The sequence below is a fragment of the Schistocerca serialis genome, chromosome 4 (genome assembly GCF_023864345.2).
Source record: "Schistocerca serialis cubense isolate TAMUIC-IGC-003099 chromosome 4, iqSchSeri2.2, whole genome shotgun sequence".
Lineage (NCBI taxonomy): Eukaryota > Metazoa > Arthropoda > Insecta > Orthoptera > Acrididae > Schistocerca > Schistocerca serialis.
Window position 1 is genome coordinate 831,636,272 of NC_064641.1, and position 26,409 is coordinate 831,662,680.

Here is a 26,409-nt window from a genome sequence, read left to right on the forward strand (position 1 = left end):
AAGTAATACTTTTCATTCTGTAAAGTGTGTACATTTTTCTGACAGACACTGGAGAAGTAGGCCTATTAATCTAACCCTCTGGCTCCTCAGTAAGCTGTCATCCTGATGCTACTGTTATTGGTAGTGCTGCCGCTGCTAGTGTTTTCATGATTCTTTGTACAGTAGTCTTCTTTGCTTCTCCTTCTGGTGTTATGGCTGTTGTTGATGGTTCTGCTGCTCCTGCTGATGATGATTTTAATGTTTGTGTTGATGCATCTGTTTGTATTGATGTTGTTTTCATTGCTGTTGCTTCTTGTTGTTGTTGTTTGTATTCCTGGTGGTGGTAGTGTTGTTGTTGCTGATGCTGTTAAAGATTTTGGTGATGGTACTGGTACTGCTTTCAGTGGTTCAAAAAGGCTTCATGCATTGCTTTTCTGCTAGCCAAATAGCCGATTTTTATTTGGACATTGTTACTCAATGAAATCTTTCCATCAATTTAGCAATTTAATTAACTGAAAATTCAGTGTGATTAATAAATTTAATATTTGCATGTAATTAAAGCCTATGGCTGTGCCTTCTCTCAACAATGACATGACTGATTCAGTTCAGACATGAAGAAAAAAGAAGGTTTTGAAATTTGATGCTACAGAAGAATGCATAAGATTAAATTGCCTGATGGCTAATGAAGATGTACTGAATCTAATTGAGGAGGAAAGAAATTTAAGGCAGATATTGACTATAAGAAGTTATTGGTTAATCAGATACATCCTGAGGCACCAAGGAAATCATCAGGTTGGTAATGTAGGAAAGTGTGAGAGGAAAAAATTGTTGGTGGAGACCAATGCTTGATTACAGCAAGCAGTTTCAGACAGACAGGCTGTAGCCTGTTATATAAATGTAAGATGATTGCACATGATAGACTAGTGTGGAGAGCTGCATAAACCAGTCTTTGGACTGAAGACCACAATAACAGCATTTCACTGCTAGGCATAATATTAGGTTGGTGGACAAGTTTGTAATGTTTTTGTATTGCATGCTGGTATTCTGGTTGCTATGAGTTTATTTATCTATTGTCATTTTTTATTGGTAGTTCATTGTTGCAATTTGAGTTTTCATATTAACATTTTGTCATTTGGATATAGTGACTGGAGCTATGGATGCTAGAAAATAAAGTACCAAGTGAAGAAATTGGAACATTTCTGACATTTACTTTGGTTTGAGTTCAGTGAAGGGGTGACAACAGTGGAGGCAGTCAGAAACATTTGCATCATGTATGGGGATAATGCCACTGGACAGAATGCTGAAAGAAAATGGTTTTCTCATTTTGAGAAGGATTGTTTTGACATTAGTGACTCTCTACATTCAGGAAGACCGTTGGTGTTTTATAAAGATAATTTAAAACACATTAATTCATAATGTTCCACATTGCTGTACTTGAGATCTGGCAGATTTGATGAACAGTATCATTCCACCTTTGAGCAACATTTGCATGCAATTGAGAAAGTTCAAAAATCAGATTTATGGGTACAACATGCTTTAAGCCAGAATCACAAAAATGAACAGGTGGCCACATGTGCACCTCTGCTTGCTCGTCATCTATTGGCTCATCGACAACACCAACCTTTCCTATCCTGTGTCATTACTGGTGATGAGAAATGTTGTCTTTAGGCCAACATCAGGAAAAGAAAGGAACAGTTGAGCCAGAATAAACTAGCAACTCCCTGACAATGACCTGCATGCATTCGCAGAAGATAGTGTTATACATCTGTTTGAACAGAGATAGTGTGCACTACTAAAATTACTTCCCCAAGGTGTAACCATCACTGCTGACATTTATTGTCAACAATTGAGATGTCTTGCAGAGGCAGTCCAAGAACAATGACCAAGAAGTTTGCACAAAGTGATGCTACTCTATGATAATGCCCACCTGCATTCTGTTAGACTGACAAAAAACACTATGCAGAAGTTGGATTGTTAAGTCATTCTGCACCCGCCTCATTCACCTGATCTTGGACCCTCCGATTTTCACCTTGTCTGCTCTATATCAAACAGCTTTCAAGAAACTCCATTCCCAGATGAAAATGCACTCCAAACATGGTTCGATGGGTTCTTCACTTTAAATCCATGTGGTTTCTACAGTCACAGAATTGAAAGTTACCCTGGCATTAACAGACTGTTGTAACTAGTGAAGAAGAATATACACTGAAGTGCCAAAGAAACTGGTATAGGCAAGCATATTCAAATACAGAGATATGAAAAAAGGGAGAATACGGCACTGTGGTTGGCAGTGCCTGTATAAGGCAACAAGTCTGGTGTACGGCAGGTTACCAAGATTTAAGTGAGTTTGAACATGGTGTTATAGTGATAGGACACAGCATCTCCGAGGTAGTGATGAAATTGGGATTTTCCTGTACAACCATTTCAAGAATGTACCATGAATATCAGGAATCTGGTAAAACATCAGATCTCTGACATTGCTGCAGCTGGAGAAAGGTCCTACAAGAATGGGACCAATGGCGACTGAAGAGAATCGTTCAGTGTGACAGAAGTGCAACCCTTCCGCAAATTGCTGCAGATTTCAATGCTAGGCCATCAACAAGTGTCAGTGTGCAAACCATTCAATGAAACATAATTGGTATGGGCTTTCAGAGCTGAAGGCCCACTCATGTACCCTTGATGACTGCACGACACAAAGCTTTACTCCTTGCCTCGACCCGTCAAGACTGAGATTGAACTGCTAATGACTCCAAACATTTTGCCTGGTTGGACGAGTCTCATTTCAAATTGTATCAAGTGGATGGACGTGTATGGGTATGGACACAACCTCATGAATCTGTGGACCCTTCATGTCAGCAGGGGACTGTTCAAGCTGGCGGAGGCTCCTTGGTAATGGTGTGGGGTATGTGCAGTTGGAGTGATATGGGACCCTTGAGATATGTAGATATGACTCTGACAGGTGACACGTACATAAGCATCCTGTCTGGTCACCTGCATCCATTCATGTCCATTGTGCATTCCGATGGACTTGGGCAATCCCAGCAGGACAATGCGACAGCCCACACATCCAGAATTCCTACAGAGTGGCTCCAGGAACACTCTTCTGAGTTTAAACACCTCTGCTGGCCACCAGACTCCAGACATGAACATTATTGAACATGTCTGGGATGCCTTACAGCATGCTGTACAGAAGAGATCTGCACCCCCTCATATTCTTACAGAATTATAGACAGTCCTGCAGGATTCATGGTGTCAGTTCCCTCCAGCACTATTTCAGACATTAGTCAAGTCCATGCCATGTGAAGTTGCAGCACTTCTGCATGCTAGTGGGGGCCCTACACAATATTAGGCTGGTGCACCAGTTTCTTTGGCTCTTCAGTGTATCATTGATGACTTAAAGTCTGTGTTATGTGTACCTGTTGTGTTTATTATTAAACCTATTGAAAAACACAATGAACTTATGCACCAACCCAATAAATACCTTATTATCATAAAAAGGGATTAATTTTTGCTCTTTGTTCAAATAAAATGGCAGATTGTTTACTTGTAATAAGAAGAGCAGTAGATTCATAATCAATCCACAAGGACAGCCCTTTACACTTGTACCCTTGTAAATAAAATAACATGTTCATTTACTTTTTAGGAAACTTCTCAGTTTTTCTTATTTCTAATTATGTTTGTATTATTTCTTCAGAATACTGATCAACATATTTTTCCTCATATATAAAACACAATTTTCCCCTTTCCATTTACATAGAAAAAAATATTTGCTATGCATTTACTGTCCTTGTTGCTAAACTCTTGACATCATTCATAGAACGGGTGCCTTGCCATACCACAACTGTGGAGGGTGCTGATGTGCCATTGACATTCTGGCCAATAAGACTGCCCATGGCATTTTACCTGATGCACATCTCTCAAAAAGTTGCTTCCAATGAAGGTTTCAGCACAGTCCAGGCACAATCACTTGTGGTACTGTCTATTCTGTGCTCACAACTCTCGTTCCCTTAATTTTATATGTGGACCTAATATGGATACTCTTAGAAACTGTGTTAGTCTCACTGCTATTATATTTGTACGTCCTACTGAACTGTCTTGTGATATCTTTCCAATCAGTTCCCTTGCCATTGTTAGCAATTCAAACAGAAGTTGTTCTTGCTCTGTCAGCTCCTATGTTAACAACAACAAGGAGTATCAGTTTCATTGAGTCTGTAGCCCTTGGTTGAGTTTTTGATGAGTCAAGGTAAATTGAGACACATACTTTTCAAGACTTGGTGACACTGCGATGGCTTTCAGGTATCCAATGAGCAGAGTCAAAGATTATTTCCCTTGTCTGGGTTGAAGCCAGAACCTACTTCCTATTGAATCTCTTATATTTATCTTTCGTAGAAAGTTGTTATCTCTTGAGTGCTCATTTCCATGGTGAAAACCCACAATGAATTTTCATAAGAGTAAATGGCAACTTAATCAGTAATACAGTTCTGTGATTGTGTTCTCTGTAAGCTAAGTTCCAAGCATAATTTTAATTGTAGAAAATGTGATGTAGTGTTAAGATATGAATGGAAAAGAAGTGCAGTAAGCATCACTAGAATTCATAGGCCATTCTTTGAAAATGTAAGCTGTAAATTTCAATCAATCCAGGTAACAAAAACTATGGATAGGCATCTACAGGTTGAAGTGAACTTATCTGAAGTACACTATTCACCCTGGTGTTATCTGCCCACTTCCTCATTGGATCTTCCTGGAAAAAATAAAATAAAAAAAGGAGCTCTATTGTTTTCCACATACAGCACCATAGATGTAGCAAGACTCATGCCCCAAACTAGCAGTTCAGTTAGTCAATGATTGTCCCAACCCATGATATACACCCACACTCGAACTTTTCACTGCAAACCTGGCTCCATCCTAAGTTTAATATGTCACAGTCATCCATCATGCTCTGTTTTGTGCTTCAGTGACTACTAGCCTTTCTAGTCAGGCAGGAAATATGTAACTACTGTAAGAAAATATAATAATAATAATAATAATAATGAACATTTGACATTTTTGTTAAATCAGGGTTAAAGCAAGGGTTCAAGCTCAAAACCCATTCCAAATTAAATATTGATTCAGTCTGTACCCAGTGCTGTTCACTTCAGAATTAACACAAACTTTTTCTTTCTCTCCTTTTAAACACATCAGTTCCCTCAATCAAGCAGTGCCATGAGACTTAACACATATACAGTAATGCTAAAAGTACAGTTAATGGACATCCAATAATTATTTCACAAATCTCCCCATGTCAATAAAGGAATGAGATTGCATTTCAAAATAGCAAGCATGCCCACCTTTATCCAAAGATTTATGCAGTATTCAACCCAAAACATACCACAGTGTATGAATTACCTCAATAACATTTTATAATACATGTGAACAAGCAATATCACATCAATAATGTGTGGATCATTTTCTCCAAACTACATGAGACAAGTGTAAAATGTAATTCAGAGAATTTTAGAGTCTTTGAAGTACATGTAGAACATCTAGATCACATTCTTATTTTGACAAGCCTATTGTCAACACTGTGTCATTTAGAAGCTATGGATGCATTAAAAAAAAAAACCCTCCATAGACAGAAGTAACTATTATGGCAACCTTATTCCCAATGTGAATGAAACCATCTACTGCTCAATTGCCCTCAGTACAAAGATGTGCAGTAATGATGGTCTACAGAATGTGATGCAGTGTTCCTTATGCTTAAGGTAAATGTCCAATCTCCTCCTCGTCTAATAACATGTGAAACCAGCAAAAAAACTGGTTATCATGGAAGATACATCATGGCATGGAATAGGCATCATTTTAGCATATAGAAACATTTACATTAGTGATCAATTAAAATTGTATGTCAAAGGCAATAAGCGAGGCTTTACTCCCATATTGAAAAATAGACATTGACATTTGTATATGTAGTAATGAAGTCTCCCCCCCCCCTCCCTCCCCATGAACCATGGACCTTGCCATTGGTGGGGAGGCTTGTGTGTCACAGGCCTCAGTAATACTGAGTGCTGTACTGTAGGTGCAACCACAACAGAGGAGTATCTGTATCTGTTGAGAGGCCAGACAGATGTGTGGTCCTGATGAGGGGCAGCAGCCTTTTCAGTAGTTGCAGGGGCAACAGTCTGGATGATTGACTAATCTGTGGCCTCGTAACATTAAACAAAACAGCCTTGCTATGCTGGTACTGCGAACGGCTGAAAGCAAGGGGAAACTACAGCTGTAATTTTTCCCAATGGCATGCAGCTTTACTGTATGGTTAAATGATGGTGGCGTTCTCTTGAGTAAAATATTCTGGAGGTAAAATAGTCAGTCCCCCATGCGGATCTCTGGGTGGGGGCTACTCAGAAGGACGGCGTTATCAGGAGATCGGAGCGTGGAATGTCAGAGCCCTCAATCAGGTAGGCAGGTTAGGAAGTTTAAAAAGAGAAATTAATAGTTTAAAGTTAGATATAGAGGGAATTAGTGAAGTTTGATGGCAGGAGGAACAAGATTTCTGGTCAGGTGAATACAGGGCTATAAATACAAAATCAAATAGGAGTAATGCACGAGTAGGTTTAATAATGAATAAAAAAATAGGAGCACAGGTAAGCTACTACAAACAGCATAGTTAATGCGTTATTGTAGCCAAGATAAACATGAAGCCCATGCCTACCACAGTAGTACAAGTTTATATGCCAACTAGCTCCACAGATGATGAAGTGATTGAAGAAATGTATGATGAGATAAAAGAAATTATTCAGATAGTGAAGGGAGACGAAAATTTAATAGTCATGGGTGACTGGAATTCGATAGTAGGAAAAGAAAGTGAAGAAAAAGTAGTAAGTGAACAAGGGATGAGGATAAGGAATGAAAGAGGAAGCCACCTGGTACAATTTTGCACCGAGAATAACTTAATCATAGCTAACACTTGGTTTAAGAATCATGAAAGAAGGCTGTATATGTGGAAGAGGCCTGGAGATACTGGAAGGTTTCAGATAGATTATACAATGGTAAGACAGATTTAGGAACAAGGTTTTAAATTGTAATACATTTCCAGGAGCAAATGTGGACTCTGACCTCAATTTATTGGTAATGAACTGTAGATTTAAACTGAAGAAACTGTAGAAAGGTGGGAATTTAAGGAGAAGGGACATGGATGAACTGAAAGAACAGAGGTTGTAGAGAGTTTCAGAGAGAGCATTAGGGAATGATTGAGAAGAATGGGGGGAAAAATATAGTGGAAGAAGAACAGGTAGCTTTGAGAGATGAAATAGTGAAGGCAGCAGAGGATCAAGTAGGTAAAAAATGAAGGCTAGTAGAAATCCTTTAATTGATGAAAGGAGAAAATATAAAAATGCAGTAAGTGAAGCAGGCAAAGAGGAATACAAATGTCTCAAAAATGAGATTGACAGGAAGTGCAAAATGGCTAAGCAGGGATGGCTAGAGGGCAAATGTAAGGATGTAGAGGCATATATTACTAGGGGTAAGATAGATCCTGCCTACAGGAAAATTAAAGAGTCCTTTGGAGAAAAGAGAACCACTTGCATGAATATCAAGAACTCAGATGGAAAACCAGCTCTAAGCAAAGGAGGGAAAGCAGAAAGGTGGAAGGAGTATATACAGGGTCTATATACAATGTTGATGTACTTGAGGGCAATATTTGGAAGTAGAAGAGGACATAGATGAAGATGAAGTGGGAGATATGATACTGCATGAAGAATTTGACAGATTACTGAAAGACCTAAGTCGAAAGAAGGCCTGGGAGTAGACAACATTCCATTAGAACTATTGATAGCCTTGGGAGAGCCAGCCCTGACGTAATTTTACCATCTGGTGAGCAAGATGTATGCGACAGGTGAAATACCCTCAGACTTGGAATAATATAATAATTCCAATCCCAAAGAGAGGAGGTGTTGATAGGTGTGAAAATTACCGAAATATCAGTTTAACAAGTCACGACTGCAAAATAGTAACACAAGTTCTTTACAGGCAAATGGAAAAACTGGTAGAAGCCAACCTCAGGGAAGATGAATTTGGATTCCCTAGAAATGCTGGAACATACGAGACAATACTGATGCTATGAATTATCTTAGAAGATAGATTAAGCAAAGTCAAACCTACATTTCTAGCATTTGTAGACTTAGAGAAAGCTTCTGACAATGTTGACTGGAATACTCTCTTCCAAATTCTGAAAGTGGCAGGGGTAAAATACAGGGAGTGAAAGGCGATTTTCAATTTGTACAGAAACCAGATGGCAGTTATAAGACTTGAAGGGCATGAAAGGCAAGCAGTGGTTGGGAAGGGACTGAGACAGGGTTGTAGTCTATCCCCAATGTTATTCAATCTGTATATTGAGCAAGTAAAGGAAACAAAAGAAAAATTTGGAGTAGGAATTAAACTCCATAAGCAAAGGACCTGGAATGGAATGGACAGTGTTTTGAAAGGAGGATATAAGATGAACATCAACAAAATCCAAAGGAGGATAATGGAATGTAGTCAAATTAAATCAGGTGATGCTGAGGGAATTAGATTAGGAAATGAGACACTTAAAGTAGTAAATGAGTTTTGCTGTTTGGGAAGCAAAATAGGTGATGATGGTCAAAGTAGAGAGGAAATAATATGTAGACTGGCAATGGCAAGGAAAGTGTTTCTGAAGAAGAGAATTTTGTTAACATTATGTTTAGATTTAAGCATCAGGAAGTCTTTTCTGAAAGTATTTGTATGGAGTGTAGGTTGCCATGTATGGATGTGAAACATGGACAATAAACTGTTTAGACAAGAAAAGAATAGAAGCATTTGAAACGTGGTAGTACAGGAGAATGCTGGAAATCAGATGAGTATATCACATAACTAATGAGGAGGTACTGAACAGAATTGGGGAGAAGAGGAATTTGTGGCACAACTTGACTAGAAGAAGGGGTTGGTTGGTAGGAAAATATCTGAGGCATCAAAGGATCACCAGTTTAGTATTGGAGGACAGTGTGGAGCATAAAAATCATAGAGGGAGACCAAGAGATGAATATACAAAGCAGATTCAGAGGGATGTAGGTTGCCGTAGTTATTCTGAGATGAAGAAGCTTGTACAGGGTAGAGTAGCATGGAGAGCTGCATCAAGCAAGTCTCTGGACTGAAAACCACAACAACAACAACAACAACAACAACAACAGCAATAGTAATGATGTTCCATGTTTACCTTTATGGTTTAAAGTTTCACATAATTACATACCCTAAGTCCTTAGTAGGAGTTTTTGGATCACAAAACAATGTCCTAAAATGAACAGCTCAGCACTTACAGCTATGAGATGCACTGTAAACCAGTTTCCTAACTTGCCTGTGTAAATGAACTTTCTTGATTCTCAGTGAAGATTTTAACAAACAGGAAATCTGTTTCAAATTTAAGAGGATGTAGGAATGGTCCTAAATGGGGCTTCCATGCAATCACAGAGCAAATCATCACAAAAGTCATGGGATGTACCCTTGTGTGACAAAACTGATATCATATATGGAAAAAGAGTTGCTTCATAACATTCCAAATGACTTAAGCTTATATCAGTTTAGATTCCAGAGACATGAAGGAACAGGGGATGCAGTACTAATCCTACTTTCCAAAGGAACAGCATATGCAATACTAATCCTACAATCTATCTTGTTCATGAGGTCTTCCAGGCCATGGAGCAAGTGGAGGCCCTGTTACAGGTGGCATAATGTCCTGTGTGACCAGTGCCAGAAATCTGACTTTCATTATGCCTTCTTCCATCATAAACAAATACTGAGCTGTGTAGGTAGTTTCATAGGCTTGAGCTATTCATATTACTTCCATCAGACAAAAATCTGATTTCCTCAATGTATAGTTTCTCAGTTCTAAATCAGAGGTAAGTTGCACTACATCATCCCTGTTTAGAAAATCTGTGTAATTGTGGCTGCACAAACATCTGAAATTACAAATCCTTCTTAATCATGTAAGTAGGCTGCCCAGCCAACATAACATCGATAAGGGCCATTTTTCTCCTTCCCTAGCAGCAATAACATGTTACATCAAAAATGTTCATGTAATAAAGAAAACATTGCAGGAAACTCAAGTTGTAGTTTTGAATTTAATGACACAGTTCGAGATTTCCAGATGAGAATATGGCCATTTGTCATTCCATATCAGAAATTTGAAAAGCTCGGTGGAAAAGCTGTAAACACAGGAAGTGTGGAAGCCGTTTGTCCCACATTCGCTAATGCTTGCACTGCCTATAGTACATCTGTCAATAGCTCCTGGAAATCTGATATTTGCTTTAGCATTTGTTGTGAGTGTTGAATGGTTGAAAGACTTCACTCTCTCTCTGCTAATTACAAAGATATCCAAGATTTGACTTGCACATGTCAAGGGTCCTATCGTCACCGTCATGATTGAAAAAGGCAAGTTACACCAACCTATTGAGGACTCAGACCTTTTATTTATAACTTGATATTCATACAGGATGCTTGTGGAGAACATTGCTAAACCAAAATTCAGTCCATGTCATATCAATATTCCATAAACAGAGACCATGATAGTAGCATTAACAATGACGTCATTAGAGATGCAACACAAGCTCAGATTGTTTCCAAGGATGGGGAAGAAAATTGGCTGTGCCCTTTCAAAGTAATAATCCCAACATTTGCCTGGATCCATTTATGGAAATGAAGGAAATCCTGAATCAGGATGGTTGGATGTGGATTTGAAACATCATCCTCCTGAATATGAGTCCACAGATCACATCGCAACTAACTCAGACTGGCCCTGGACCAGCTTATATGCAGGATCTGGTGTGGCTTTAGAAGACAGTGAAAGGACTGCCAAAGGAGGATCATAGAGACATACAGTCATTTGATTGTCGCACAGACTCGTCTATGGAGGGCATAGGAGTACGCATCCCTGGCATAGAGAAGCAACTGAATGGGTTGAAAACAAATAACTCTTCAGGTACGGGTGGAACCCCAATATGGTTTTACAGAGAGTACACACTGGCTTGACTCCTTGCTTTGTTTGCATTTTTCATTAATCTCACACCCAGTGCAAAGCCCCAGGTGACTGGAAAAAAGTGCAGATGACTCCTGTACATAAGATGGGTAAAAGACTGGACCCACAAAATTACAGACCAATACTCTTAACATCAGTTTGCTGCAGAATTCTTGAAGATTTTCTGAGTTTGAATATAATAAATTTCATTGAGACAGAAAAGATTAGGTCCACAAAAGTACTGCTCATGCAGAACTCAGCTTGCCCTATTCTCAAATGATATCCTGTGAACCACAGATGAAAGGCAACAGGCAGATTCCAGATTCCTAGATTTTTGACACAGTCATGTCAAATAAATATCTAGGTGTAATGTCGCAAAGAGATATGAAATGGAACAAGCATGTAAAGATGGAAATTTGGAAATTTGTGGTAAGGTCTTTTGGGACCAAACTGATGAGGTCATCTGTCCCTAAGCTTACACACTACTTAATCTAACTTAAACTAACTTACACTCTTAAACTAACTTACGCTAAGGACAACAAACATGCCCATGTCTGAGGAAGGACTCAAACCTCCAATGGGGGGAGCCGCACAGACTGTGATAAGACGCCTCAGACTGCGCGGTTACCCCGTGTGGCTGTAAGGATGGTAGTAGGGAAATATTGGGAGAATTTTAGGGAAATGTAGCTCATCTGTAATTCAGACCGCATGTAGAATACTAGTGCAATCTACTGAGCACTGATCAATTATTTGGGATCCCAACCAGGTCAGATTAAAGGAAGACATTGAAGCAATTCAGAGGCATGCTGCTAGATTTGTTACCAATAGGTTCAATTAACACACAAGAATTACAGGAGATGCTTCATCAGCTGAAATGGGAATCCTTAGAGGGAAGACAACATTCCTTTTGCAAAAAAAAAAGAAAAAAAAACTGTTGAGAAAGTTTAGAAAATTGGCATTTGAATCTGACAGCAGAATGATTCTATTGCCGCCAATGTACATAAGGACTGCAGAGATAAGATAAGAGAAATTAGAGTTGATACAGAGGCATATAAACAGCCATTCCCCCCCCCCCCCCCCCCCCATTCTGTTTGTGAGTGGTACAAGGAAAGAAATGACTAGTAGTGGTACAGTGTACTCTCTGCCATGCTCTATATGGTAGCTTGTGGAGTATGTATGTAGATGTGGGTTCTGACATGATCACATCCCATCAGAGGGAACACCTCATGACAAGTGCCGTCTGCATAGCGGCACCATGGCAATTAACAGTAATGTTGCACCAGTGATGTCGGTAGGTGCCACTACATTCTCTTACACACTCACTACAATCTGACAAACTTACCATTGCAAAGAATAGAGTCAATGTCTATTTTTCAATTAATTGTACTTATCTGAGTCTTTACTATCTTTGTTGTAGCCCCTGTTTCTCTCTTCACTATATGCATTTTTGTAATGTTTCTAATTCTTTTTAGGTTTCAAATGCCTTTTTTCAAACTTCTTTGTTTGCAGGATGAGAAGTAATAACAAACTATATTTTCAGGTGTACAAAGGAACATCTCTAATGACGGAATCGGTCTTGACAGAGGCCCCTACAGGTGTTGTTTCAGTTTATATGGACACTAATGAAAACCATGTGCCAGGTAAAACATTAATGTAAATAGAATATCACATATTTCTTCATGCTTGCATACATCAGTTTCTTCCAAACATAATTAACATGTGTTTGCTCTGTTTTTATATTCAGGTTTAGTAAATTCCTTGTGTTTAATTGTATCATCTGGCAGGTAATGATGAATTAGCCACAGCTGTTAATTTAAACAAAATGTTTTGTTGAAAATTAACACTCATGTTATGCAACAGTGATTACAAATTGAATTGTGTGTCCTTACTGAATAATTGCTGGAACTAATCACACAGAACAGTGCATTATAGTATGTCATTAAGGTAATGCCACGGAGTATACAAAGCAGTCATTGTCGTTGTTGTGGTCTTCAGTCCTGAGACTGGTTTGATGCAGCTCTCCATGCTACTCTATCCTGTGCAAGCTTCTTCATCTCCCAGTACTTACTGCAACCTACATCCTTCTGAATCTGCTTAGTGTATTCATCTCTTGGTCTCTTCTACGATTTTTACCCTCCACACTGCCCTCCAATGCTAAATTTGTGGTCCCCTGATGCCTCAGAACACGTCCTACCAACCGATCCCTTCTTCTAGTCAAGTTGTGCCACAAACTCCTCGTCTCCCCAATTCTGTCTAATATAACAATGAAAACAATCAATTTTTGACAGCAACAATCAATCTTTCCTTCTCATCCCATGTGGTAAGTCTCCCCAGACCTGCAGTTCTGGGCACTTTCCTGAAATCTACCCCTCTCCCTAGACCTCTTGAGTCCATTTCCTTCACCCGTCTTCCTTCCCCTTCAATCCTTCTGCCTGAAGAAGGAGCCACTGGCTCCAAAAGCTTGCATAATTACAACCTTCTTTTATGTGTGTCTTCTGCCGCCACTTGGTGAGTAGGTTTTTTATCTAACCAATTAAATTATTCATTCATAGAGGTCTGTTGCACTTCGTGGAGTACACATTGCTGTACAAACATACACATACGGAATAAGTTGTTCATATATCCCCAACACCCACCTTTGAACAGGTATTTTGGATGTCACTTTCATAAGTCAAACCATATTGTCTCACTATCTTCCAATATTTCTCCTTGTTCAAGGATTTGGTTAGCAGATCAGCCAACACCTCTTCTTTGCATAATCAGCAAACTTCAGTACCTCTTGTCTGTGTGATCCCTTATAAAATGGTGTTTCATATCAATGTGTTTGTTTGTGGCAGTAGTAACATCCTTTTTGGCTAAGTTTGTAGCTCCCCTACTGTCACAGACTATCTTGGAGGGTTCTACAATCTACATTAATATTAGTCTCTGTCTCACTTATTAAAGAACTGATCGACAATGTTTCTTGAATTGAGTGTGACAGGGCCATGTCATCAGCTTCTTCAGTGCTCAGGATTATTGTTTTCTGTCTTTTACAGGGCCAGAATAAAAGACCTATTAATCTAAAACAACATCCAGTCATGGAATGTTGATTCTGCAACTCACTTCCGCAGTCTGCATCACTATAGCCCTCGAGTTTTATACTTCCCCTTTCATAACATCTTAATGTATTGTCTGTTGTTCCCTTTAGATATTGAAATACCTTTTTAACAGCTTTCCAGGGTTTCTCTCTTGGGCTTTTGCAGAATCTGCTTAGAACATTTTGTTATAACGTCAGGTTGAACACATATATTTCAAAAAAGATACAACACATGTAAGTCACAGGGCAAGTTTACAAAGCAAGACATGTGAACACGGTAACATTCAAATCAACACTGAGTTCAAGTCGCGGATGCTGGCCGGCTGGCCGCTTAGGTGGCGCAGCTGCTGCATGGCTGACAGACAGCGCCGCATATAGAGGACACGCGTAATTGCACGGTGGCACCTTGAATGATCGGTGAGTCACAACACTTTTCCTCCCTTTCAAATTTTTGCACTGGTCTTGATGGAGGTGGCCTGTAGATTGCTAACGTCCATAGGCATTGTTTGACTGGCCATAAAGTCTCGAGGAGGAGGCTTCCTGTACAGACAGAAGTGTCCCCGATGATAACGGGTTGAGATGACAGGAGATGTAGGGGCCGAATCTGCTGGGGCCCCATGCACCAATCTGCCCGTTGCGGCAATTCCGGTTGATATAACAGGAGACATGGGCGATGTGTCGGCGTCCGTAGGAGAAGGAGGCAAGTAGAGTTGCTCCGACAGATGATGGTCATCCAGTTCCTGCATGGGCACGTCTCCTGGTGGCGTCTGTTCTTGTGCTGGCACCGAGATGACAGTGGTGTAGCACCCATACGAGGTCGCCGGCGGTGAACTGGCCAAGTGAAGGCACCCGCGGCCGGGAGGAGGAAGGTCACAGAAGATGAAGTAGCGTGCGGAGCTGTCGGCCATGTAAGAGCTCAGCCGGGCTGTGGTCGCCCGTTGTGGTGAAATGGTAAGAAGCCAGAAATTGGAGAAGCGCATCATCAGCAGCAGAAGAAGTCAGGAGTTTCCTCATCTGAGCCTTAAATGTGCGGACCAGTCGTTCAGCCTCGCCAATTGATTGTGGATGGAACGGAGGGGCCGTGACATGCATGACGCCGTGACGAGCACAAAAATCCGCAAATCTGGAAGAGGCAAATTGCAGACCATTATCAGTAACAAGAGTAGAGGGAAGGCCTTCCAAAGTAAAAATGTGGGCGAGAGCACTTATGTTTGCCACGGTGGTAGGCGACGTGCAACGGACAATGAAAGGAAAGTTAGAGTAGGTGTCAATAACGAGTAACCACAAAGGCCACAGGCAACGACCATGTGTGCTATTTCAGAGTTGATGCCAGGCCAGTACACATGATGGTGCACCAGAGATTTTGTTCGAGACACACCCCAGTGCCATTGGTGAAGGAGGTGCAAGACCGAAGCATGCAAAGATACAGGTACCACAACACGTGGCGAAGCATTGTCGGTGGAAAGGAGGATAACACCATACCTAGCTGTGAGGCAGTAGCACAAAGCGTAGTAGCTCCGCAACGGATCAGAAGTCTTAGCAGATGGATGAGCTGGCCAACCCTTCTGAACACAGTGTAAAACCCGGGAGAGGGTAGGGTCAGAACCCGTAGCAGCCGCCAGCCGGTCCCCAGTGATGGGGAATCCGTCCACAACCCGCTGCTCGGCAACATCCAGGTGGAAACACAAAAGTTTGTCCCTATCGAATGCCAGATCAGGACCCATGGGAAGGCAAGACAGTGCATCAGCATTCGCATGTTGAGCCGTCGGCCGGAAATGAATCTCATAATTGAACCAAGACAAGTAAAGAGCCCAACGCTGGAGGCGGTGTGCAGCCTTGTCGGGAAGCGATGTTGATGGAGGAAACAAGGAAACAAGTGGTTTGTGGTCTGTAACAAGGTGAAATTTGGATCCATGAAGAAAAACACCAAACTTATGAAGAGCATAAATAATGGCCAAAGCTTCTTTTTCAATTTGAGAATATTTCCGTTGGGCATCCGTGAGCGTTTTGGAGGCATAAGCAATGGGTTGTTCAGAACTGTCAGAAAAACGGTGCGCAAGGACGGTACCAACCCCGTACTGAGAGGCGTCCGTGGCAAGAACTAGATGTTGGCCAGGTCAATAAGTAGCCTGTTTCAGTTGGCCAGGTCAATAAGTAGCCCGTTTCAGCATAGTTTTCAATTTTTGGAAAGCCGCATCGCATGACGCGGACCAGTGAAAAGACACATTTTTATACAACAGGCGATGCAACGGCTGAGCCACCGAAGCTGCAGATGGTAAAAACCTGTGATAGTATGCTATTTTCCCCAAGAAAGCCTTAGCAGATGTAGGGCGAGGAAGGGCATCGATCGCAGCAACAGTTTGCTGAAGCCGATGAATACCATCCCGAGAGAGTTGGAACCCCAACTACGTGATAGATGCCTGAAAAAATTATGATTTCTGAAGATTACACTTAAGACTGGCAGTTCTTATGACATGAAAAAGTGTGCGGAGATTCTGAAGATGTTCTTCAGTGGTGGAGCCAGTGACAACAATGTCGTCCATGTAATTGATACACCCAGGGACAGGGAGCAATAATTGCTCCAAGAATTGTTGAAAGAGAGCAGGGGCACTGGCAACCCCGAATGGCAAACGTTGGTATTGATAGAGGCCGAAAGGTGTGTTAAGGTCCAGAAACTGCCGGGAAGCAGTGTCCAGAGGAAAGTTGATGATAAGCTTCCGACAGGTCAATTTTAGAAAAATACTGGCCTCCCGCAAGTTTAGTGAACAATTCTTCAGGTCGGGGCATAAGGTAAGTGTCGATGAGGCATTGAGCATTTACAGTGGCTTTGAAATCACCACAGAGATGAATATCACCATTGGGCTTAGCAACGACAATGACAGGAGAGGACCACTCACTTGAAGTGACAGGAAGCAAGACCCCTGAAGCAGTGAGATGATCCAGCTCCCATTTTACCCGATCACGAAGGGCCACAGGAATGGGCCAAGCCTGAAAAAACTTGGGCCGAGCAGTGGGTTTGAGCGTGATATGAGCTTCAAAGTCCTTTGCACGGCCTAACCCAGGAGAAAAAAAATTGACGAAAATGTCGTCGATAAGGAATCCAATTGAGCATAAGGAATGGCATCAAAGATGATATTGACAGAGTCATCTATAGAGAACCCAAAAATGTGAAAGGCATCGAAACCAAAAAGATTTTCCACATTACTATGGTCAACCACAAATATGGTAACAGTGCGAATGATGGATTTGTAAGATACCTCAGCATTAAATTGTCCCAAGAGAAATCTTCTGTTTATTGTACATCCGTAATTGCCGAGTGATAGGAGATAGGATTGGAGAACCCAACTGAAGATATGTCTGAGAATTAATGATAGTGGCAGCAGAACCAGTATCCACCTGCATGCGAACATCCCGACCAAGGATTTGGACAGTGAGTAATAACTTCCCCGAAAGGGAAGAAGTGCAATTGACAGACAACACAGAAGCAGAATCAGCGTCACGGTCATGAACATCATGTATGCCGTCGGATTTGCAAACGGAAGACACATGACCCTTCTTTTTGCAATTGTGACACACAGCCCAACTTTGGGGACAATCCTCGCGTGAATGTTTCGTAAAACACCATGGACAGGAAGGAAGTTGCCGGGGGTTTTGCTGCAGTTTCTGAGAGGGTTGTTTACTGTTATGCCGAGGCTGCATGTGGGAGCGTACTGCGGCCACGTTGGCCGGTGGGGACACGCCGCACGCGTCATCAACAGCACACAGAGGTTGTATTTCCTCGACATCACCCCATGCCTCTATTTGTGCTCCAGCGGCGCGCGAAATTTCAAAAGACTGCGCGATGGATAGGACTTCATCTAGAGTCAGATTTGCCAACTGTAGGGCACGTTGCCTCACTTCTTTGTCGGGCGCCGACCGGATAATAGTATCCCGTACCACGGAATCTGCGTAGGATTCTTCGTGAACGTCAGTAACAAATTGACACTTTCGACTGAGGCCGTGAAGCTCAGCAGCCCAAGAGCGATAGGATTGATTCAGTTGTTTGACAATGATAAAAGGCAACATGAGAGGCTACCACATGCATTTGCTTATGAAAATATACGGACAGAAGTGAGCACATTTCAGCAAAGGACAAAGATGCAGGATCTTTCAAAGGAGCCAATTGTGACAACAACTGACACATTTGAGGTGGAATCCATGAAAGGAACAGAGACATGAAATGCCAAGAAGTGCTGCCGAAGGCATTTTTCGTAATCAGACCAGTCTTCCGCCGTCTCGTCGTAAGGAGGAAAAGGAGGTATAGACAACGACGAGAAATGGCCCGCATTTGATGCTGCGACAAAATCGTGAATCGCTGATGTGAGAAGCATTTGCTGTTCTATGAGACCTTGCAATAGTTGCTCTAAAGTAGCCATGGAAACCTGCGGGTCAACGATGAAAAGGAAAAATCCCATCCTTGTCGCCAATTGTTATAACGTCAAGTTGAACACACATATTTCAAAAACGATACAACACATGTAAGTCACAGGGCAAGTTTACAAAGCAAGACATGTGAACACGGTAACATTCAAATCAACACTGAGTCCAAGTCTGGCGGACACTGGCTGGCTGGCCGCTTAGGTGGCATGGTGCTGCATGGCTGGCAGACAGCGCCGCATGTATAGGACGCACATAATTGCGTGGCGGCACTTTTAATGATCGGCGAGTCACAACACATCTGTGGCAAAAGAAATATCAGATCTTGATGTGTGTGAAAAATAAAAGGCTCCATACTGCCTCTAAGTGTGGTACCTTCTCATTGCACCCTACATCTCTGTCATTCATCGTTAATTTCTTTCATGATTCCAATTGGTGTAGAAATGTATTTATAGTCACTCGTGCCAAAATTTTTCACAATTTTCTCCATGTATGATGTTTGGTTTTTTCATAACTCTTCTGTCATATTACTTTTAAAAATATTCATACTCAAATATTGCTTTACCTCTCCAAAGTCATGTGTGTTAAACTAGGTTTTTAGCTGTTTTTTTAAATTGTTCATCTGTTTCTCATCTTTAGTTAGAATGAAGAAATCATCCACACACATAGCCATTACAGTAAGCTCTTCTGTAACAGAATCTGCCACAGATTGTATCATACCCATCTTTAACAAGGGTTGAGCAGACATCTGTTCCAGCAGCCACCACTCTGTTCAATTGCCACATCTTCACTTCTTCTAGATGAGTTTTTCTAGCTTCTTCTGTTGAGATCACATATATTTCTTCGTCTAATTTCCCATTTGAATAAGCTGTCTCCACAATCATTTTCTGAATGAGCAAATCTTCTTTTATTGCCAGGGCTAAAACATATCTAACTTATTCATATTTTACCACTGGAAAAAACAATTCCCTGTAGTTAATCCCTTTTTTTGTGTATATCCCTTGACTACAAGTCATGCCTTGTGTTTTGATGTTACAATTTCAGGATTTTTTACATTAAATACCCATCATGTCTTTTAACAGTTTTTTTCCATTCTGGCATTTCAACCAATTTGAAAGTTTCATTTTAATAAAATGACTCCAATTCTCTTTCCATACCTTTTCTCCATTGTTGAGAATTGGTACCACTTATTGCCTATTTAACTGTTGTAGATTCACCAATTAGAAGTATGGGCTACATACATTTCATAATCAGGGTATTCTTTAGGCTTAGGTGCTTGAGAAGAATGTCTCAAAATATTTTCTTCCTTTTCTTCATCCTTTAGAATTTCGACTTCATAGAATGTGTCTATGAGTTCCTTGCTATCTACTTCTTCCTTTACTTCATGTTCTGTTCCTTTCCAGAATTATTATTTCTTAAACCTGATGACATTAATGAAGTGGTTGTATGCTCTTGATGATCCTCTTTTATTTTGTTTTTACTATTCTCAAAGAATATGACATCTCTGCTAGTCAGTGTCTTCCTGTTCATGGATTCATCAGTTGGTAATCCTTCATGAACTGGTAACCCTTTGAGTCTTCCTAATAGCCTCCAAAAAAATATTTCCTAGGCTTTGGATCCCATTTTCCCCTCAGTTGTTTCAGGATCTGTATTATGGTCTCACATTCAAAAAATTAAGTGTCACAAATAACTAGGCCACTAACAGTTTTGAAAGTTTAGGAAAGGAACTAACTACAGGGCAATGCACTTGGCAATAAGGCTGAAGTAAAAAGGCATGTGAAGAAAGGTGCGTGTCATGCAGATGGTATTTTCAATATTACCAGAACATGTGTCTTTCATCATGTAACATTTTTCAAACAAACATTGGGTAAAATTGAACTGTGCAGTCCCACAGTTAAAGCTGCTAAAAAGGTAAAAGTGGATGTAGAGAGCATGTTTTATGAAGGAGGAAGTATTTCAAATCAGTCATTGACTGATTTTGTGAAGGAGGAAGTATTTCAAATCAGTCATTAACTGAAAGTCAAATTCAGGAGGATAATATGTCCTTGGGAATAGTGGGAAGTCCATTAGGAAATTCTGGAAAAATAATGGTGGGAAATAGACTAGCAATGGACAGCACGATAGAGGAGGAAATGGTGGTTAAAAAGGGAGGAAGTTGTAATACAGTGATAGGAACACCAATAAGAGGAGTAGGTCAGGAAGTTTTTAGCAGACAAATGAAGGATTTCATTAAAAAAAATTTAAAGAACTACAGTCATCTGTGGCATAGAAGAAAGATTTTTAAAAACTAGAGGAAAAATTGGAAATGCATAATCAAACAATCAACAGCTTAGTAATAAAATGGAAAAAGGACAAACGAATCAATAGAAAAAGTAAAAGAGGAACAATCAGTGGTGAATAAGGCATTAACATGGCAGGTGAATTTGCAAAAGGTTAATTGGTAAAAGCAAACTGTATTAAAGGATACTGTGACAGCAGTTTCATTTCTCGCAAATGATACAATACATCAAGAGAAAACAGCTGAAAAGATTCACAAAGTTGACAAAAAGGTAGAACCAGTAAGCCACGTTGTACAGGAGGTACAACAAACTGTATAACAGCAGGACAATCTGGTTGTGAAAAGTAAATGGAAGCAGGAACTGGAAGCTTTTACTGGACAGACAACTATGATTAGTGAAAATGATCCACAGATTGAGTTTATTAACTGTTCTAAATTCAGCAAATTTCATCCAAGGGGAAAATGGCACCCCACAGCTTTCATTGGAAATTTTTGCAGTTTGTTACCTGTAAGTTGGGACGATAAAACAAAAATCACATACATAGTGTATCAGATGGAAGATGAAGCCTGCAATTGGAGTATGAAGCTAGAAAAGGAGTTAATGTTGTACCAAGAATTTGAGATGTTTCTGGTTAAATATTGGTCATAAAGCAAGCAGGATGATATACTAATATCTATTTGCAACCAAACATATAACAGGAGATCAGACAGGACATGTGCTGAGTTTTTAGAAAAGGAATTTGAAAAGAACAAGTACTTATGTACTACATATGATGAAAGAGCAGTTGTAAGGTGGGTGCATAAAGATTAACGAGAAATACACACAGCTACCTAATAGGAACCATCATTGAGTCCATTGACCAAGTAAGGCCAATATTCACCCAACTGTAGAGAGGAGAAAAACAAGGGGAAGCATTTAGAGAAAATTTGGACAATGCTGGGTGACAGCCAAAAGGTGATGTGAAACAGAATGAAGAAATAAAGTTTAGATATCACACTGCAGAGGATTAGGCAGCTACTGATACAGGGAGTAGAAACACCATGTAAGGGAGGAAGATGAGTGCAACGCACATGGGAACAAATGCAATACTTGGGAGAGAGTGAGACATTTAGAACCTTTTGCAGGTAATCAGATGGAAAACAGGCTGTAGTTTCAGGTGTGTCCCAACCTGAAATGGGGAAGTGGGGCCATAACATTACAATGTGAAATAGAATGGCAAAGTTTTCATAATAACAAAAGACCAGTTAATGGATGACCAAGAAGATTTGGTGGTAACACAGTAATGGTACCAATTATAAAAACAGAAACCTAAGGAAGAAAAATGAGAATGCCAATTTACTCTGGTAGTGAGCTCTGTGCAATTGCCAGCAAAGTGTACAACACATTATTAGCAGAGAATTCTGAAATACCAAGTTTGACTGTGACCAGTTTTAAGATTAAAGGACCAATGGGAGAAGCTGGAAAACCAATTGGCTGTCAATCCATGTTAAAAGTTAAGATAGATGGAGAAATGTATCGAGTGGATGCCTTGTTAGTGCTTGGGTTATGGGAGTAATTTATTATTGAATCGGATTGGCTCACCAGGCAGGGAGTGGAAACAGATTATGGAAGGAATGAGATGAGAATAAGAGGAGGTGGTGGATACAAGAAAATTCAGTTTATGGAAAGCAACCAATAGGAAATTTTCATGAATCCACCAGTTAGTTGAAACAGAAGGTTTTGAAAACAATGTGTTGGAGGGGGATTAGAAGAACAACATGAACACAATCCAGATGAATTATTGAATTTAAAATATTTTTGGAGACTGCAAAAGCAACTCCCAGACTTGGTGCATTATTACATATTCTTTTATTAGTCTTACTTTTAAAAAGACAATAATTGCCAAAGTCCATGGTGTTATTGTCTGTCATTCATGTTTCTTGAAGTGCCAAAATTCAAATCTTCTGTTCTTTTAATGTATCTCCCAATTTATGAAGTTTACTTGGTTGCAAAAGTGTTTGTATGTTAATTGTTGCAAAAAATGTTTTTGTTTTGGTTTTAAGTTGGCCAGAAGACTCCGATTTCCTCTGTTGAATCACATTGCATTTTAACCTGGCCACCACAGAATCCAAAAGACCAGTTGCACCAGTAATACTGGCAGTGGATTGACCACTTGGGGTAATATTGTGACTCTTAAAATGCTCCATGATGATAGTACCTGGAATCAGGTGCGGTTGGGTACACTCATTGAGTGAACCTGAGTGTTAGTACTGGAAGGGTTGGTTCCAGAATATAAATTTCAACCACTGGTAGTCAGATGTGAACCACTTTGCCACTTGCTACAAGACAGATGCAAAATGGATTTGGTTTTGTTTTGCCTTGGTCCAGGACTACTTACTCTGTATTTGCAGCTGTCCACCACATCTGATGGAATGTTCGCTATCTACCACCTATGACCTATCGAATACCCTAGGCAAGGTCAGCATCTTAGACTTTTAGGTATAAAGTCTTGAAGCCTGGAACAATGTTTTATTATACGCGTAAATAATATAGATATGTTTCCATTCATTTCTTCCCCATTGAAAATTGTTCTAATGTTTTGTGGGTTCAAATACCATGAAGTTAAAAAAACCTAAGTCAGTAACTGAACAACAGGTGGTTATAAAGAACCATGGGACTCCTTTATTCATTTATAATTTATGCAATCTGTTAAAATATTGGTGGCACATATGGAAAATCTGTTGCAGATAAATAGAGATATCAACATCTTGAGACAGCAATGTTTTCCACAGTAACATCATTCTAGGTTTATTTATTTAGGCACTTGATGTATTTCAGTTGATACACGTTTTATCATTAAATATAAGTCTTGACATTTTGATTATACAGTAACAGTTACAGCACAGATTGCAGCATCATATACAGGGTGGAGAAAAATTGTGTCACGAAATTTTAACCCTGGATGGCTGATGCCAATAGGAACCAAAATTACTAGTTTTGTGTAGGTCGACAATGCAAAATTTTTAAACTATGGAAACTTGGCATCATGTGCTCTGATTGGCCATGGGATTGCCCTGTTGCCTGATGCTCTGGACAATCCATGACCACAAATGCTTTGCCTGCCGGAAGTCGTGATGTATCCAAGGCAGCCAGCATGCTCAGTGGTAGTGTGCCAGCCTTCCTCTCAGGGGGTTTGGGGGCAAATCCATTGGGGTCCCGACACATCCATTATAGCTATATGATAAGACATACCAGGAACAAACCTGTCAACAGCTGTTAGTTTGCATACAGAATGTCTTTTACAAATTGCGTTGGCCCTGAAAAGGGCCTTTTTTGTAGCTATAACATTGTTTACTTAAAGCAGATGCATGAACTGGTGACCCTCTGATGCGACACAAGCTAGGTAATGTCAAACAGTATTTTGCTGAACTCTTTCAAAGATTCCTGGCATTGCCCTGATGTGACTGGCAGCATGTTGAAAGTGATCCATTAATTCCTATTCATTTCTAGGTGATTCGCATCTGGATGGGTGAACTAGAACCTTGAAGCATCCCCACAGGAAAAAGTCTGGTGGCATGAGGTCTGGTGATTGCAGGGGCCTTGTCCTACGAGCATCTTTGCCAATTACCCAGCTGTCAAAGAGTTCATTTAAAAATCCACACACAGCACAACTGTTATGTGCGGGTGCCCCATCATGCTGCAACCACATGCATAGCCGTATGTCCAGGAGACATCTTCCAGCAGGCTGGGTAGAGTTTCTTGCAAAAAGTGAAGGTAATTTGTCCTGGTAAGTTGAGGAGGTAGGCAGACCAGCCCAATCAGATGGTCACCCGCAATGCCTGCTCAAATGTTGGATGAAAATCATTCCTGGTATCCGTGGACATACGTGACATGAGGATTTCCCCTTGCCCAGTAATGAATGTTTCGAGTGTTGCAAAGGCCATCCTGATGGAAGCTGCACTTATATCAGTAAATCACAAAATGATGGGAAAGTTGGGATCTCATGCAACACATTGCAGAAACCGCCAGCAAAATCCTAGCCTGTGGTAATAGTCTGCCACAGGATTTAGATCATGGACAGGATGGAAACTAAATGGATGCTGGCCATCATCCCTCGAAACTTTCCAGACTAACCAATGAGCGACCCCCATGTCGTGTCCAACTGCTCGAGTACTTGTTGTAGGTGCTACATTAAAGTGCTCGAGAACAGTCTCTTGAAATGCAGCATCCCATTGTGTTTGAGGTCTTCCAGCATCTCCACGATATCCTGCTAACAAGCCTGTTTTGCCAAGTTGCCAGTAAATTCCTGTAAACGTTTGCAGGAGTGGGTGGCGTCTTACTGGGTACCATTCCTCATACAACCATCGAGCTTTGTGCACATTACCATCAGCTAACCCATAAACAAAAACCATATCTCATTGTTCTTCAAATGAATACTGTGTGACTAAATCACAGGTAACGTGTTTGTGTGGTCCGAAGCAAAGCTTCATGTGAATGCCTCTGACATGAGGTAGAGACAAACAGCAAGACCTATTCAACGCGTGTGCGTATCACCTTGGGGCAGTGACTGGGCATGGGATGTTTGTATGCGTGAACTGATAACCATAGTGCTGCCTGTCAACCAACGAATGGCTGCAGGTTAAACCCACGGCCAACCATATCCTGTGGCACCAACTTTCCGTAGTTTAAAAATGGTGCATTGTCGACCTATACAACATTAGTAATTTTGGTTCCTAGTGGCATCAGCTATCCAGGGTGCAAAGTTTGTGACACAGTTTTTCTCCGCCCTGTGTATACAGGGTGATTGTAATTGAAGTTAAACGTTCAAAACATTGTAGAAATAACACCAAATTGCAATGGAATATTATTGGAAAAGGGGGCAAACATATGGCAGAAGAAAAGAAAATAGTGTGAAAATTGATCATTAGATGGTGCTGTATGTGTCAGAATACATACATGAAAACACCTGTCATGTGCACGACCCACTGAAGTTGGTATAAACACACCGGGTACACGGCTTTTCCTCCTTTCGCATCTGTGACGTTCACCATGACTGTCTCAATGTAGGATCGTGCTCTGCTTGTAAAGCTGTATTACAAGAATGATGACTGTGCACACATCACTCTGCAGAAGTTCCAGACACTGAAGAGTTTGAAAAAAGTCATTGGTCCAACGACTGCCATGGGTCTGGAGAAAATGATTCAGAAATTCGAAAAAAAGGTTCTTTTGGTGTTTAACCTGGTAGACAGAGGAAACAAACTGACTTGACATCAGTGGAAGCAGTGGCCACAACAGTGCAGGAGGAGATGAGTGGTGATGTGCAAACATGTAGTGCACAGAGAATCCTATGTAAAATCCTACAAAACATCCTTCTTTGCTAGCCATTCAGAATTACCCAAGTGCACGAGTTGCTTCCTGTTGACCTGTCAGCAAGAGAGACCTTTGCTTTAGAATTTCTTGCTCACATGGAAGTGGACAATGATTGGCCATTTAAGAGTTTGTGGACAAACGAAGCCCACTTCCATCTGACAGGATATGTCAGTACACAGAATTGTCGAGTATGGGTAATGGAAAATGCACACTTCATCCTGAAAAGGCCACTGTGTGATGCGGGTTCACAGCATCATGTATCATAGAGCCATATTTCTTCGAAGAGACATGTACTTCCGGTCCTGTTACCT

The 26,409-nt window shown here is 40.7% G+C and overlaps 1 protein-coding gene across 1 annotated transcript in view; it reads left to right on the forward strand.

Moving 5' to 3' along the window:
• LOC126474998 (Bardet-Biedl syndrome 1 protein homolog) overlaps window positions 1–26,409 on the forward strand; it is a 142,545-nt gene that overhangs the window by 16,004 nt on the left and 100,132 nt on the right. Inside the window, exon 3 of the mRNA XM_050102537.1 lies at window positions 12,519–12,618. Within this exon, the coding sequence (XP_049958494.1) occupies window positions 12,519–12,618 (100 nt within the window). The remainder of the gene's footprint in view (window positions 1–12,518; window positions 12,619–26,409) is intronic.